The sequence below is a fragment of the Mobula hypostoma genome, chromosome 7 (genome assembly GCF_963921235.1).
Source record: "Mobula hypostoma chromosome 7, sMobHyp1.1, whole genome shotgun sequence".
Classification (NCBI taxonomy): domain Eukaryota; kingdom Metazoa; phylum Chordata; class Chondrichthyes; order Myliobatiformes; family Myliobatidae; genus Mobula; species Mobula hypostoma.
Genome location: NC_086103.1, coordinates 141,794,460 through 141,806,923, shown reverse-complemented (window position 1 = coordinate 141,806,923; position 12,464 = coordinate 141,794,460). Strand labels below are relative to the sequence as shown.

The 12,464-nt window shown below is 40.8% G+C and overlaps 1 protein-coding gene and 1 long non-coding RNA gene across 2 annotated transcripts in view; one reads left to right on the top strand and one right to left on the bottom strand.

The window, feature by feature from the left end:
• The window catches only part of LOC134349605 (uncharacterized), a 71,624-nt gene that overhangs the window by 21,130 nt on the left and 38,030 nt on the right, over positions 1 to 12,464 (bottom strand). The window lies entirely within an intron of this gene.
• The window catches only part of cryl1 (crystallin, lambda 1), a 77,234-nt gene that overhangs the window by 39,069 nt on the left and 25,701 nt on the right, over positions 1 to 12,464 (top strand). The window contains exon 4 of the mRNA XM_063054176.1: positions 9,048 to 9,209. Within this exon, the coding sequence (XP_062910246.1) occupies positions 9,048 to 9,209 (162 nt within the window). The remainder of the gene's footprint in view (positions 1 to 9,047; positions 9,210 to 12,464) is intronic.

Below are 12,464 nucleotides of genomic sequence, written 5' to 3'. Positions count from 1 at the left end.
AGCTCGATTTTTGACATTTAAGTGAAGTTTAGTAGGGGTGTGGAGGGCTATACTCCCAGTGCAGGTCGATGGGAGTAGGCAGTTTAAATGATATGGTGTAGGCTAAATGAGCCTAATGGCTTGTTTCTGTGCTGTACTTCTCCAAGACTCTAAGAAAAATGAGGGGGAGGGGAAGGAGTACAGGCTAGCAGCTGATGAGTGAGACCAGGTGAGGGGCAGGGTGGGTGGGGAGTGTTGATGAAGTAAGAAATTGGGAGGAAATGGGTGGAAGGTAAAAGGCAGATGAAGTCGGAATCTAATAGAAGTGAATAATGGGCAATGGAAGAAAGGGAAGGAGGAGGGGAACCTGAGTGAGATTATGGGCAGGTGAGGGAGAAGAGAAGGGATGAGTGGGTAATCAAAATGAGGAATGGAAAAAGAAAGGAGGTGGAAGAAATTGCCCGAGGTTAGAAAAATTGATTTTCATACTATCAGGTTTGAGGCTGTTCAGTTGAAATATGAAGTTTAGCCTCCTCGCTGCAGAAGAGAATGGGAAGTCGAATTGAAACCAGGAGATGCTGCCTTTGGAAGACAGAGCTAAGGTGCTTGACAAAGCAGTCCCCTAATCTGTTTCAGGTCCCACCGATACAGAGGAGGCCATATCAGAAGCACCAGATAAAATCAATGACCCCCAACAAGCCCACAGATGATTCCCTGGTCTTTACCTACCAGCCCACGAGATTCTATATCCAGAACATCATTTTCCATAACATCTGGCATCTCCAGTGAGATCCTACCACTAAGCACCTTCCCCTACCACCCCCTCCATTTTTCGTAGGGATTGTTCTCTACGTGATATCCTTGTTTATTCGTCCCTCCCCACAGATATATAAAACATGCAGTGTGCCAGTGATATTAAACCTGTTTCTTGTTTTGGTCACCTGAGATAGGTTGAATAAAACTCCAAATTGAAAACTTTGAATAACTTGTGTTTCCAAGTTATTGCTAAAAGATCAATGTAACTGATTGGCTTGAATAGAATGTTAAATAAGTTCTGCATTTGAAGGTGGTCCACAGCCACACTGATACTAGTGGTACTTCTCTTCTTATGTTCCTTTGTTAACGCAGGTCTGCCTACTGAGTTGCTCTGGCCTTGAATTTCAGAAGTTCTCATGTTTATAAGTTTTTTTTAAAAATCTATTCTAATCCCGTGTGACCATGCATAGTACAATCCTATCTATGAATGGAAGCAAAAAAAAAACAAGGCTTATGAAACTATGCATCTTTCTTCTATTATAGGTGAACAGTACAACAAATGCGACATGAGGAAAAACATATTGGGAAATTATCACCCAGATTGGAATGCTAATATAGTTCTGGCCTCTGGAGGCGCAGTTTGTTTTGTATGAGTATCACTTCCTATGCTGTTTTTTAAAAAATATATATATGGATGCGAGTTGGTCCATAGTGGATAAAGTCCGTGTCGATGGTGCTCATCAGCCTACTGTCAGCACACTTAAGACTAATGTGCATCCATCTCCAGGACAAGTCATTTTGGACCCTGTGAGATTAGAATCTACATGAAAGACAAGACTGTAGATAAGTAAACTAAGCCCTTGACATCCTTACCTCTGCTCACCCAGACTAAGGCAAGCTGGATCTTCTGTCATTCACAAGATGATTGTAAGCTACCACCTTCTATCGATGATAAGGTCTTCCTTCAAATCATGAACAAGGGGTTTAACAAAGTCAAGTCAAACAGTCCAGTAGGTCCCATTACTTTCTGCTTTCCATGGTAACTTCTAACAAACAACAGAGGGCAGACTCTTAGTCAACTCATGTCCCACATTGAGAAGGACACCAGAAATGAAAGATCATTACATGGAGTTCATGGAGAGAGTCTTCAGGAACAATCATGCTGAGTTATTGCCTGTACCAGATCTCAACAAAGGAAAAATGATATTTGCTCAAATTTGGTATTTACCACCCCTAGAAACGTGCACAAATATGAATTGGCTTTTGTTCAAGTGCTCAAGCCTACACCTCAATAACAGTCTGCGCAGGGTTCTTGTGCACTTCAGAGCTGAGTCTGTTGCAGCGATGGCAGACATCAAACAAATCTTACTAGTGAGAGAAGATTGCCAAGACTATCTCAGATTCTCAAACATGAGGAAATCCCTCCCCCTCCTGTCTTCTCCTATCATTTTGGATCTCCCCTTCCCCCTCCCACTTTCAAATTTCTTACTATCTCTTCTTTCAGTTAGTCCTGATGAAGGGTCTTGGCCTGAAACGTTGACTGTACCTCTTCCTAGTGATGCTGCCTGGCCTGCTGCGTTCCCCAGCAACTTTGATGTGTGTATCTCAGATTCTTGTAGTTTCATAACCACCAACCGGACAATGAAATTCTGGAGTACTGTATGAGAGTTCATGTATTTGGTAACTGTCCCTCACCAGTTGTGGCCATCTGTGGCCTTTAAGAGAAGAGCTTACGAGGGAGAGAAGGAATCCAGGACTGAAGTGTGGAAGTATATAAAAAGGCAATTGTATGTTGATGGTTTTAAATAATTTTCTGGAGTAGAACAATTAGTCAGCATGCTGAAAGTACCACAAGAGCTGTTGGTGCAGTCTAATCTCATAATGCATAAAATCACATCCAGCAGCACTGAGGTTATGCAATATTTCCCATCTGCATGATCAAGTCAAAGGTGTACAGCATCTCGATCTTGGACAAGACCTCCCTCCTTTGCAACACAGTCTGGGCCCTGGATGTGTCCTCATTCTCGACATCCTTACTTTCCAGGTCACTAATACTGAAAGATCCTTTGTGTGTTGTGGCATCCTATTGATTATCAACAAACTATTTGCCCATCTTGGATTTGCTACTGCAGTCAGTATCTAGGGACACTTCATGTTAAGAGAGTTGACCTTGGACATTGTGGATGGGATGTCCCACTCCAGAAAGAGAAATGTGTAGTGGTGTTCTTTCCTTCAGGATCTTAAAGGCTTGAAAAGTCCAAAAATCTATGCAACAATTGCACTATCTACAGCCCAAAAGAGGGATCTGCATCTTCCATAATGTGTCAACCAAAGCTATTGCTACTGTCCCATGTCTGAAGGTCACAGTCGCTGCTGCCTATAGTGAAATTGGATTCGTCTTGGATGAGGCAAAGCAGATCCCAAACCAGATCTCACCATACCAAGGTTTGAACGTGGTGTTGCTGTTCTAGCAGTTGAGATGGCAAAGATGATAATTGAAGAACTGAACACAGAACTAGTTATATCAAGTGCTTTACCGAAGCAAGGTTGAGTTCGGTTATATATTTAATGAAACAAGGAGATTGTATGGTCATGTACATAATAGGATTTAATGTATTAGGTGATCAATGCAGAAGAGCCAAAGGAACTGTGTTCCTGCGGATCTCAACCAGACTGATCATGCCACAAGAAGCCTCCATACTGATCAGCTTACCCTGTCCTCATGGTTAACTGGCCCAGCATTTCTTGCAGATCCCTGCCAGGAACATCATCAAGGCTTAAACACGAGGAATTCTGCAGATGCTGGAAATTCAAGCAACACACATCAAAGTTGCTGGTGAACGCAGCAGGCCAGGCAGCATCTCTAGGAAGAGGTACAGTCGATGTTTCGGGCCAAGACTCTCAGCCCAAAACGTCGACTACCTCTTCCTAGAGATGTTGCCTGGCCTGCTGCGTTCACCAGCAACTTTGATGTGTGTTACGTCATCAAGGCTGATATTTTCAAGGTGGGGATGGTTAAAGACACCAGAGTAAGACTGTTTTCAAGACCAGTCTCTGAGACTATCCTTCCTTTTGCCAAAGACTTAACTACTGAAACTAAACATCAATTGATTGTTTAATTAAGTTTGACATCCTATGGATGCCATGCTGTTCTGGCTACTAGAGGTGTAGTTTGTTTTGTCTGAACATCATTTCATGTGCAAAGTCTGTTTTTTTTGTGTATTATTTCTGACGCGGTTTAATTTGGATTCAGTATGAAGCGCATGGCAGAAAGACATCCATCTCCATCCTCTCTTTATGAGCCCTTGAAATAGCAATATCAGTTAGTCCAAAGTTACTAATTTTGGTAAACATTTAGTGGATATATTTTGAAGGACGTGTTATGTTTATTGTTTATTTGTATTGAGCCACTGTTGTGCCACAAGTTTACTCTTCTGCTCAACTCTTCATAACTCTGCCGTGTGAAGGTGTATTTATTACCTTGGTTAACTACTGGTTGTGAGAATAATCAACAGTATTTGTATATTCAGGCTACAACAATTCTATATTGAAATTGGTATTTATTTTACTTAACTTTCTGCAGTTTCACAAGCAAGATCTCATTTTAAAAACCCTGAAGAAAGATTCCGTCTTGGGTGATTTTTAAGAATGTGTTTTTAAGAAGATGTTTAATTCATCACGTAGCTTTGCACACAAAACACTGCAAGGACAGTAGTTATATTATTGCCTTATTTTCAAGCAAGACTGTTTCCATGGTAAACATTAGCCTCTAATCACTTAACCCTGTATGCCATTATGAGGAGTACATAGCAGTTCTTTCTTGATGGATAAGCAATATAGTATTTTACTTAAGTTAGTACACACTTTATTTACCATTAGGTTAAAGCTTTTCAACTCCTTTCCTGAAATAACATAAAGCTGTAGTGAAGTGATGCTGCTTAGATTCACGCTTTTTGTAAATTAGCTTAGAACTAAATCTGATTTATTTAGTCAATTAGATGTTGCATGTAATCTGAATGGAGGTGAGCAAGGAAAGGTATGTGAATTGGGGACTGAGTTACAGAAGCATCAGGAATTCTAACCAGCATATTTGTAATTGTCATGGGACACAAGATTCCAGTGATGTCCTCCTCAATATTTGTTTACCTTTCAACAGAAGGAAACTTGTATTTCTTAAATTCTCATTTATGCGCAGAGAAAGTTGGCAATAGAAATTGTGCCATGACTGTGTGGCATTTTAGGATGACCTTGCAACAAACCCTTTACTGTTACCTCCTCAACTACTTAAAACAGCTGAAGTTGCTAAATTATAATTTTGGCAAACCATATTGATAACTGGGGAAAATATAAGACAGGTCAGGCAAGATCTTTTCAGAGTAATGGAAGTAAGATTTTAAAATGCGATTAAAGAATTTGTGTACCAGGAAGATGTTAGTCTACTAACCCAGATAATACTGGAGTGTAGATGATAATACTTGTGAGTAGGTTCTACAATCAAAATTTGTACCAAAAAAAAACCCTGTTGATACAGGGAATCAAAAGCATTGCTGGAAATGCTGAATAGTTCAGGCAGCATCTTGCAGAGATAATTGGTTAATTTTCATTTTAATATGGAAAGATTGTCAACCCAATTCAGTTTGTTTTTAACTCTCATTATGGAAACTGTTCAGTCTGCTGAGTATTTCCATCATTTTGTTTTTAAATCATTAGTTATGTATCAAATAATAGAAATAGCCAAAGGATAAGGTAACATTGAACATGTCCAACTTACAATTGGAATGTTAGATTCTGAAAACCCAAATATAAGAATGTTAGAAAAGGAACGAACTTGTAAATATTTAATTTTAGGGAAGAGGGATTACACGGAGGCTTATGAAGGTGAATAGACCATGTTAAGACTGTAAGATGTAGGAACAGAATTAGGCCATTCCATCGTGGCCAATCCATTTCCCCCTCAGCCGGATACTCTTGCCTTCTCCCCATATCCCTCATGCCCCAACTAATCAAGAATCTATCAACCTCTGCCTTAAATATACCAGTGACTTGGCCTCCATGGTCACTTGTGGCAACGAATTCCACAGATTCACCACACTGTGGCTAACAAAATTCCTCTTCGTCTCCATTCTAGACTGATGTCCTTCTATTCTAAGGCTGCATCCTCTGGTCTAAGGCTCCCTTATCATAGGAAACATCCTTTCCACATCCCCTCTATCAAGGCCTTTCAATGTTCAATATCTTTCAATAAGATTCCCATCATCTTTCTGAATTCCAGTGAGTAAAGGGGTAGAGACATCAAACACTCCTCGTTTCTTTAGATCTCAGAATAATTTTCATGAACATCTTTTGATTCATCTCCAATGTCAGCACATCCTTTCTTAGATGAGCAGCCCAAAGCTGCTCACAGAACTCCGAGTGAGGCCTCGACAGTGCCTTATTGAAGCTCAAAATTACATCCTTGCTTTTATATTCCAGTCCTCTCGAAATGAATGCTAACATTGCATTTGTCTTCCTCACCACTGACTCAACCCACAAATTAACCTTTGGGCAATCCTGCATAAGGACTCCCAAGTCCCTCTGCACCTCAGATTTTTGAACCTTCTCTCCATTTAGAAAATAGACTATACTTTTATTTCTTCTACCAACATGCATGACCATACACTTCCCAACACTGTATTCCAACTACCACTTCTTTGCCTATTCTCCTAATCTGTCTAAGTCCTTCTGCAGACTCACTACTTCCTCAAAACTACCTGCCCCTCCATCTATGTTTATATCGTCTACAAACTTGGCCACAAAACCATCAGTTCTGTCATCCAAATCATTGGCATACAATGTAAAAAGAAGCAGTCCCAACACCGACTGTGACGGAACACCACTAGTCGCTGGCAGTCAGTCAGAAAAAGCTCCCTTTGTTCCTACTCTGCTTCCTGCCAATCAGCCAATGCTCTATCCATGCTAGAATCTTTCCTGTAATACCATCTACTTCTATGGGTGGACAATAAATATCCTTTTCCCTCTTTTCCACACCGCCACCACCACCTAAAGAGATAGAAGATTGAAAGCACTTACCATAAAGCTCAAGGACAGCTTCTATTCTGCTGTTATGACTATTACACCATCCTCTATTAAGATGAGCTGGACTTTTGACCTCACACTCCACATTGTTATAGCCTTGCACATTATTATCTGCCTGCACTGCACTTTCTCTGTAACTATAACATTTTATTCTGCATTGTTTCTCCTCGTGCTACCTCAGTGACTTTTATACAAAGTGATCTGTATGGATGGCATGCAAATCAGTTTCTCACTGTACCTTGGTATATGTGACAATAATAATCCATTGAATATTGTAAAGTGTATTGCTGTTCTCTGTAGTAATCAGTTCTTAACGCAAGGATGTTACAGATTGGGATGAGAGCATTGTTGCTTTCTGCAAATCTGTGCGGTTCTTCTATGTCATTTCATATAACAATTGATTACAAATGGAAATCATTTCTGTTGACAGGCATTTGTGGCTGCTGCTTCTGGTTCACAGGTACTTGCATGAAATCAGAACATGACCATGACTACTAAAGTATGCTCATTGGTCCTGAGAGAGAGAGATGGTGTATTTATTTTCTCAGGGATAACGGTAGTGACCAAGTTAAATGCATCTCTTATAGATGGGGATTTATGGTTTATGATGTAAAATTAAAGACCAACACTGACAAAATGTGTTCTTTGTCTAGAAAGAACAGATTCTGCTGCTTCGTTTACTCATGATATAACTAGTGAAGCATAGCTGTTTCCTGTGTTCCATCTCAGTTATACAAGAGGTAGTTCTTGGCCTTTTAGACCCAAGGAGTTACATAGAAACATAGAAAACCCACAGCATAATACAGGCCCTTCGGCCCACAAAGCTGTGCCGACCGTGTCCCTACCTAGGCTTTACCCATAGCCCTCTATTTTTCTAAGCTCCATGTAGCCATCCAGGAGTCTTTTAAAAGACCCTATCGTTTCCGCCTGCACCACCGCTACCGGCAGCCCATTCCACACACTCACCACTCTCTGCATTAAAAAAAACTTGCCCCTGACATCTCCTCTGTACCTACTTCCAAGCACCTTAAAACTATGCCCTCTCATGCTAGCTATTTCAGCCCTGGGAAAAGGCCTCTGTCTATCCAAACAATCAATGCCTCTTATCATCTGGTACACTTCTATCGGGTCACCTCCGTTGCTCTAAGGAAAAAAGGCCGAGTTCACTCAATCTATTCTCGTAAGGCATGCTCCCCAATCCAGGCGACATCCTTGTAAATCTCCTCTGCACCCTTTCTATGGTTTCCACATCCTTCCTGTAGTGAGGTGACAACAATTGAGCACAGTACTCCAAATGGTGTCTGACCAGGGTCCTATATAGCTGCAACATTACCTCTCGGCTCCTAAACTCAATCCCACGATTAATGAAGGCCAATGCACCGTATGCCTTCTTAACCACAGAGTCAGCCTGCATAGCAGCTTTGAGTGTCCTATTGGCTCAGACCCCAAGATCTCTCTGATCCTCCACACTGCCAAGAGTCTTACCATTAATACTATATTCTGCCATCATGTTTGACTGACCAAAATGAACCGCCTCACACTTATCTGGGTTGAACTCCATCTGCCACATCTCAGCCCAGTTTCGCATCCTATCAATGTCCCGTTGTAACCTCTGACAGCCCTCCACACTATCCACAACACCCTCAACCTTTGTGTCATCAGCAAATTTACTAACCCATCCCTCCACTTTCTCATCCAGGTCATTTATAAAAATCACAAAGAGTAGGGATCCCAGAACAGATCCCTGAGGCACACCACTGGTCACCGGCCTCCATGCAGAATATGACCCATCTACAACCATTCTTTGCCTTCTGTGGGCCAGCCAGTTCTGGATCCACAAAGCAATGTCCCCTTGGGTCCCATGCCTCCTTACTTTCTCAATAAGCCTTGCATGGGGTACCTTGTCAAATGCCTTGCTAAAATCCATATACACTACATCTATGGCTCTACCTTCATTAATGTGTTTAGTTGGGCAAGACCTTCCACAAACTGTATTCCTTCCTTGGAACTTGCTATCAGGCATGTGACAAAACTTTTTTTTTTGGTTAGTGAATTAATATCTTGATTCCTTTTATCCCCTAGAAAGGAAGTTCTTCTCATAGGTACAGATTCCAGTTTGCTCTTAATGCCTTTAGTCGTTAAATGTTTGAAGCTTTCTTTGTAAACGTTCTTCTAGTAAACATGTTTGGCATGCACAGTAGTAAATGGAGATAATCATGTTTTGTATTTTTGTGCAGGAATGTGTTCCTGAAAACTTGGAAATAAAGAGGAAGGTTTTTCAAGAGTTGGATGATCTTATGAATGATGACGTGATTCTCAGCAGTTCCACCTCTTGTCTTTTACCTTCAAAGCTATTCACGGATCTCAAGCATGTTAAACAGTGCATTGTCTCTCATCCTGTAAGTACTAATGTAATGAACACTAGTGATACTTAAATTTGAAACCTGCTGTCCAAGTATTAACTGATTCAAATTGACTGATTATCTACAGTGCATAATTACCAGACATTCATCTTGTATATAATCGGATGCAAATTTGCAATATAGAAGCGTATACCGCAAAACAAATTTATTTGTAAATCTTCATGTTAATGCTATTGATGCAAAACTACAAATGAAAAATCTTTTCCATTATAAAATAAAGGAGGTAAATCAACAAGTTCATAAAAATGAGCAGAAGGCCCCAAGAGGAAAGATATTAAATTTTCAGATTGGCACATGATCATCAAAAATGAAGTTTTGTTCTATTGTGCAAGTATCATTCAGCAATATTCATGTTGTCGTCCTTCAAACAAGGGGTTTCCCTTCCTCCATCTTTGATGCTGCCCTCACCTGCATTTCTTCCATTTTCTGAACATCCGCACTCACTCCATCTTCCTGCCACCTTAACAGGGATAGAGTCCCTCTTGACCTTACCTACCACCCCAGAAGCCTCTACATCCAACAAATCATTCACCATAACTTCCACCATCCCCAAAGTGATTCTCCTTCTCCTCTCCCCCCCCCCCCGTTTTTATTCTGGCATCTTCCCCTTCTTTTCCAGTGCCAATGAAGGGTCTCAGCATGAAATGTCGACCGTTTATTGATTTCCATAGTTGTTGCCTAACTTACTGAGTTCCTCCAGCACTTTGTGTGTTGCTTTGGATTTCCAGCATCTGCAGAATTTCTCCTGTTTATGATTCACATACAAAGCATGCTAGATGATACATTGAAACTTCCAAAACTGTTTTTGTCCCAGTACACTTAATCCTTGTTCTTATTATCACTCTCCAAGTTAATATTTGAACAGAAAATGCCCTACTTTATCAACGTTTGATTTACACTAGTAAACTAGTGACGAAGAAAACCTCTATTTCTGATGTTCCAAAAATTCCAAATTTCAACTGACATGCTTGCTGCTGAATCGGAAAATTTTATAATCTGTAATGGTGCAGATGAGATGAAGCAGTCTGTTACAACTTTGAGGTCTGGAACAATCAGAAGGGCACTAAATCTTGAGGTATTGTGAAGTTAGTGTCTTGTACGGGCAGAAGAGTTCATAAATTTCTCAAGTGCAATAAATATTAGTTGCATGCAATACTCTCAGAGGAATTATTGTTTGCCAATGTCAGTTCATGACTAATACTGAAGGCAATTTGTTTTGGTATTCAGTAAACTGATGAAGTTGCTAGTGAAGAATGTTTGTTCAGAGAAGCTGAGGTAAGACTTTGGGGCAAAGGAGTAAACTGACCAGTTATGTGCAGCAAACTGTCCTCCATTTTGTGCTGTAGTTTTTCCTTCACTCTTGAGTTCCCCTAATCGAGGAACTGTTGACTCCTTGTGATTCTCCATCTGCAGTGTCTCTAGCTGGACAAGCTTGCACACAATGTGGCAGACCACTTTGGGGAAGAGTTGCAGGAATGTCTCCATGCCTGTGCAATTTCTGAACCTTTGTTGGAGAAGCACTGTGGTGCTTTTGATAATATGTATTGTAATATGACCTAGCTTCCAGAGGGGCAATGGTGAACTATTCATGGAGGAGTAATCACATCCAATAGCAGCCGTACTTTGACATTCTTTGGAAGGGAAAAATACTGGGAAATAAGTGCTGCTGGATGCAAATTATTAATTGCCTGAGAGAATTGCAAAATCTTGCACTCATTTACTTTGGTGATCAGCAACCAAGATGTACTAAGTAGCAAGGTTTCCTGTTTACATTGGGTTACGGCTGGCCATCTTGTAGCTATAGGTTTCCAGTTTATAGTGTAGGATGCCAAACATGTACTGCTGACACAGGAAGATCTGCAGATGCTGGAAATCCAAAGCAATGCACACAAAATGCTGGAGGAACTCAGCAAGCCAGGCAGCATCTACAGAAAAGAGCTAACAGTCCCGAAACATCAACTGTTTACTCTTTTCCATTGATACTGCCTGGCCTGCTGAGTTCCTTCAGCATTTAATGTGTCTTGTCAGATATTGCCACTGTCATCAGTAGGGCACAGCAGTGGGTGAGCGTGGGTTTGATGGAATTGTACTGGTGCTTGTGTGATTAGTCACCTTTGCTCTGGTCGTATCCCCTTTGCCACACCTTTTTCTCTATCTAAAAAATGTTGTTGAGATAGATGTGGGGAGGAAAAGCAGAGTATCTCAAGAAAAAATGCTGCAAAGGTTTTCTAGTTAATCTGAAAGTAGAATAGCATGTGTATCCACACAGTGACCAATTTCGCCTCTATTGTCATGCAGCTCCTGCTGTGCTCACTAACTGCCATAATCATAGTCTGTTTTCTCAGCTCCATTGTTGACTGCTCCAAACACTAAGAGCCCATTTAAACTCATCCTTCAAGTGCCGTTGTGCTGGTATTCATTCCTGGTACAGTATTTGGGGGCTGGCTAAAATTTTAGCAGTCTTGTAAATCGGCATCTGCAGATTTTCTCCTATTTTTGAATCTTGTAAATTTATTGTTTTTGAGAAGTGTCCATTTGCCTTTCTGGAAGTCCTTGCTCTGCCCATCCAATTAGTGAATTCCAGGTTTTTAAAAATCCCCTGAAAATGTGTTTCCTTCTTGCCAATTGTTTTACTAGGCTTCTGTTTTCCATCTCATTACACCCCCCCCCCAAAAAAGCAGATTTTCCTTGTTCTTTCTATCAAAGCTTTTCATGATCCACTACATCTTTCTTTAACATTGATGTTAGTTCCTCCTGCTGGGATTTCTCTTTACCTATTCATCCTGTTTCTGTTTACTCCTGTTTCACAAGGTGTTGGTCAAAACCAGCCATGTGTTTTTCTTTAGTGAATATCTGTAGCTCTACTTGTTCCACATGGACTCCAGTTGAATCTTTCCTTTTCTTAATGCCCTCCTTACCTCTTCCCCCCCCCCGACTGTTGATTGAACACATTTACATGTTCCACCCCCTGTCCACTAAGAGAAAAATGGCATTCCTTTTGTTTTTTCATTCCTTCCTTCCATAGAACACAACACAGTTCAGGCCCTTCGGCCCACAATGTTGGCAAGGACAGATAAGACTGACCTGCTCCAAGATCAATCTAGCACTTCCCTCTAAATAGCCCACCATTTCTTCATCCATTTGGCCTATCTGTCTCTTAAATGTCCCTAATTTATCTGCTCTCCTACCACCCCAGCAATGCATTGCACACACCCACCACTTTTTTTAAAA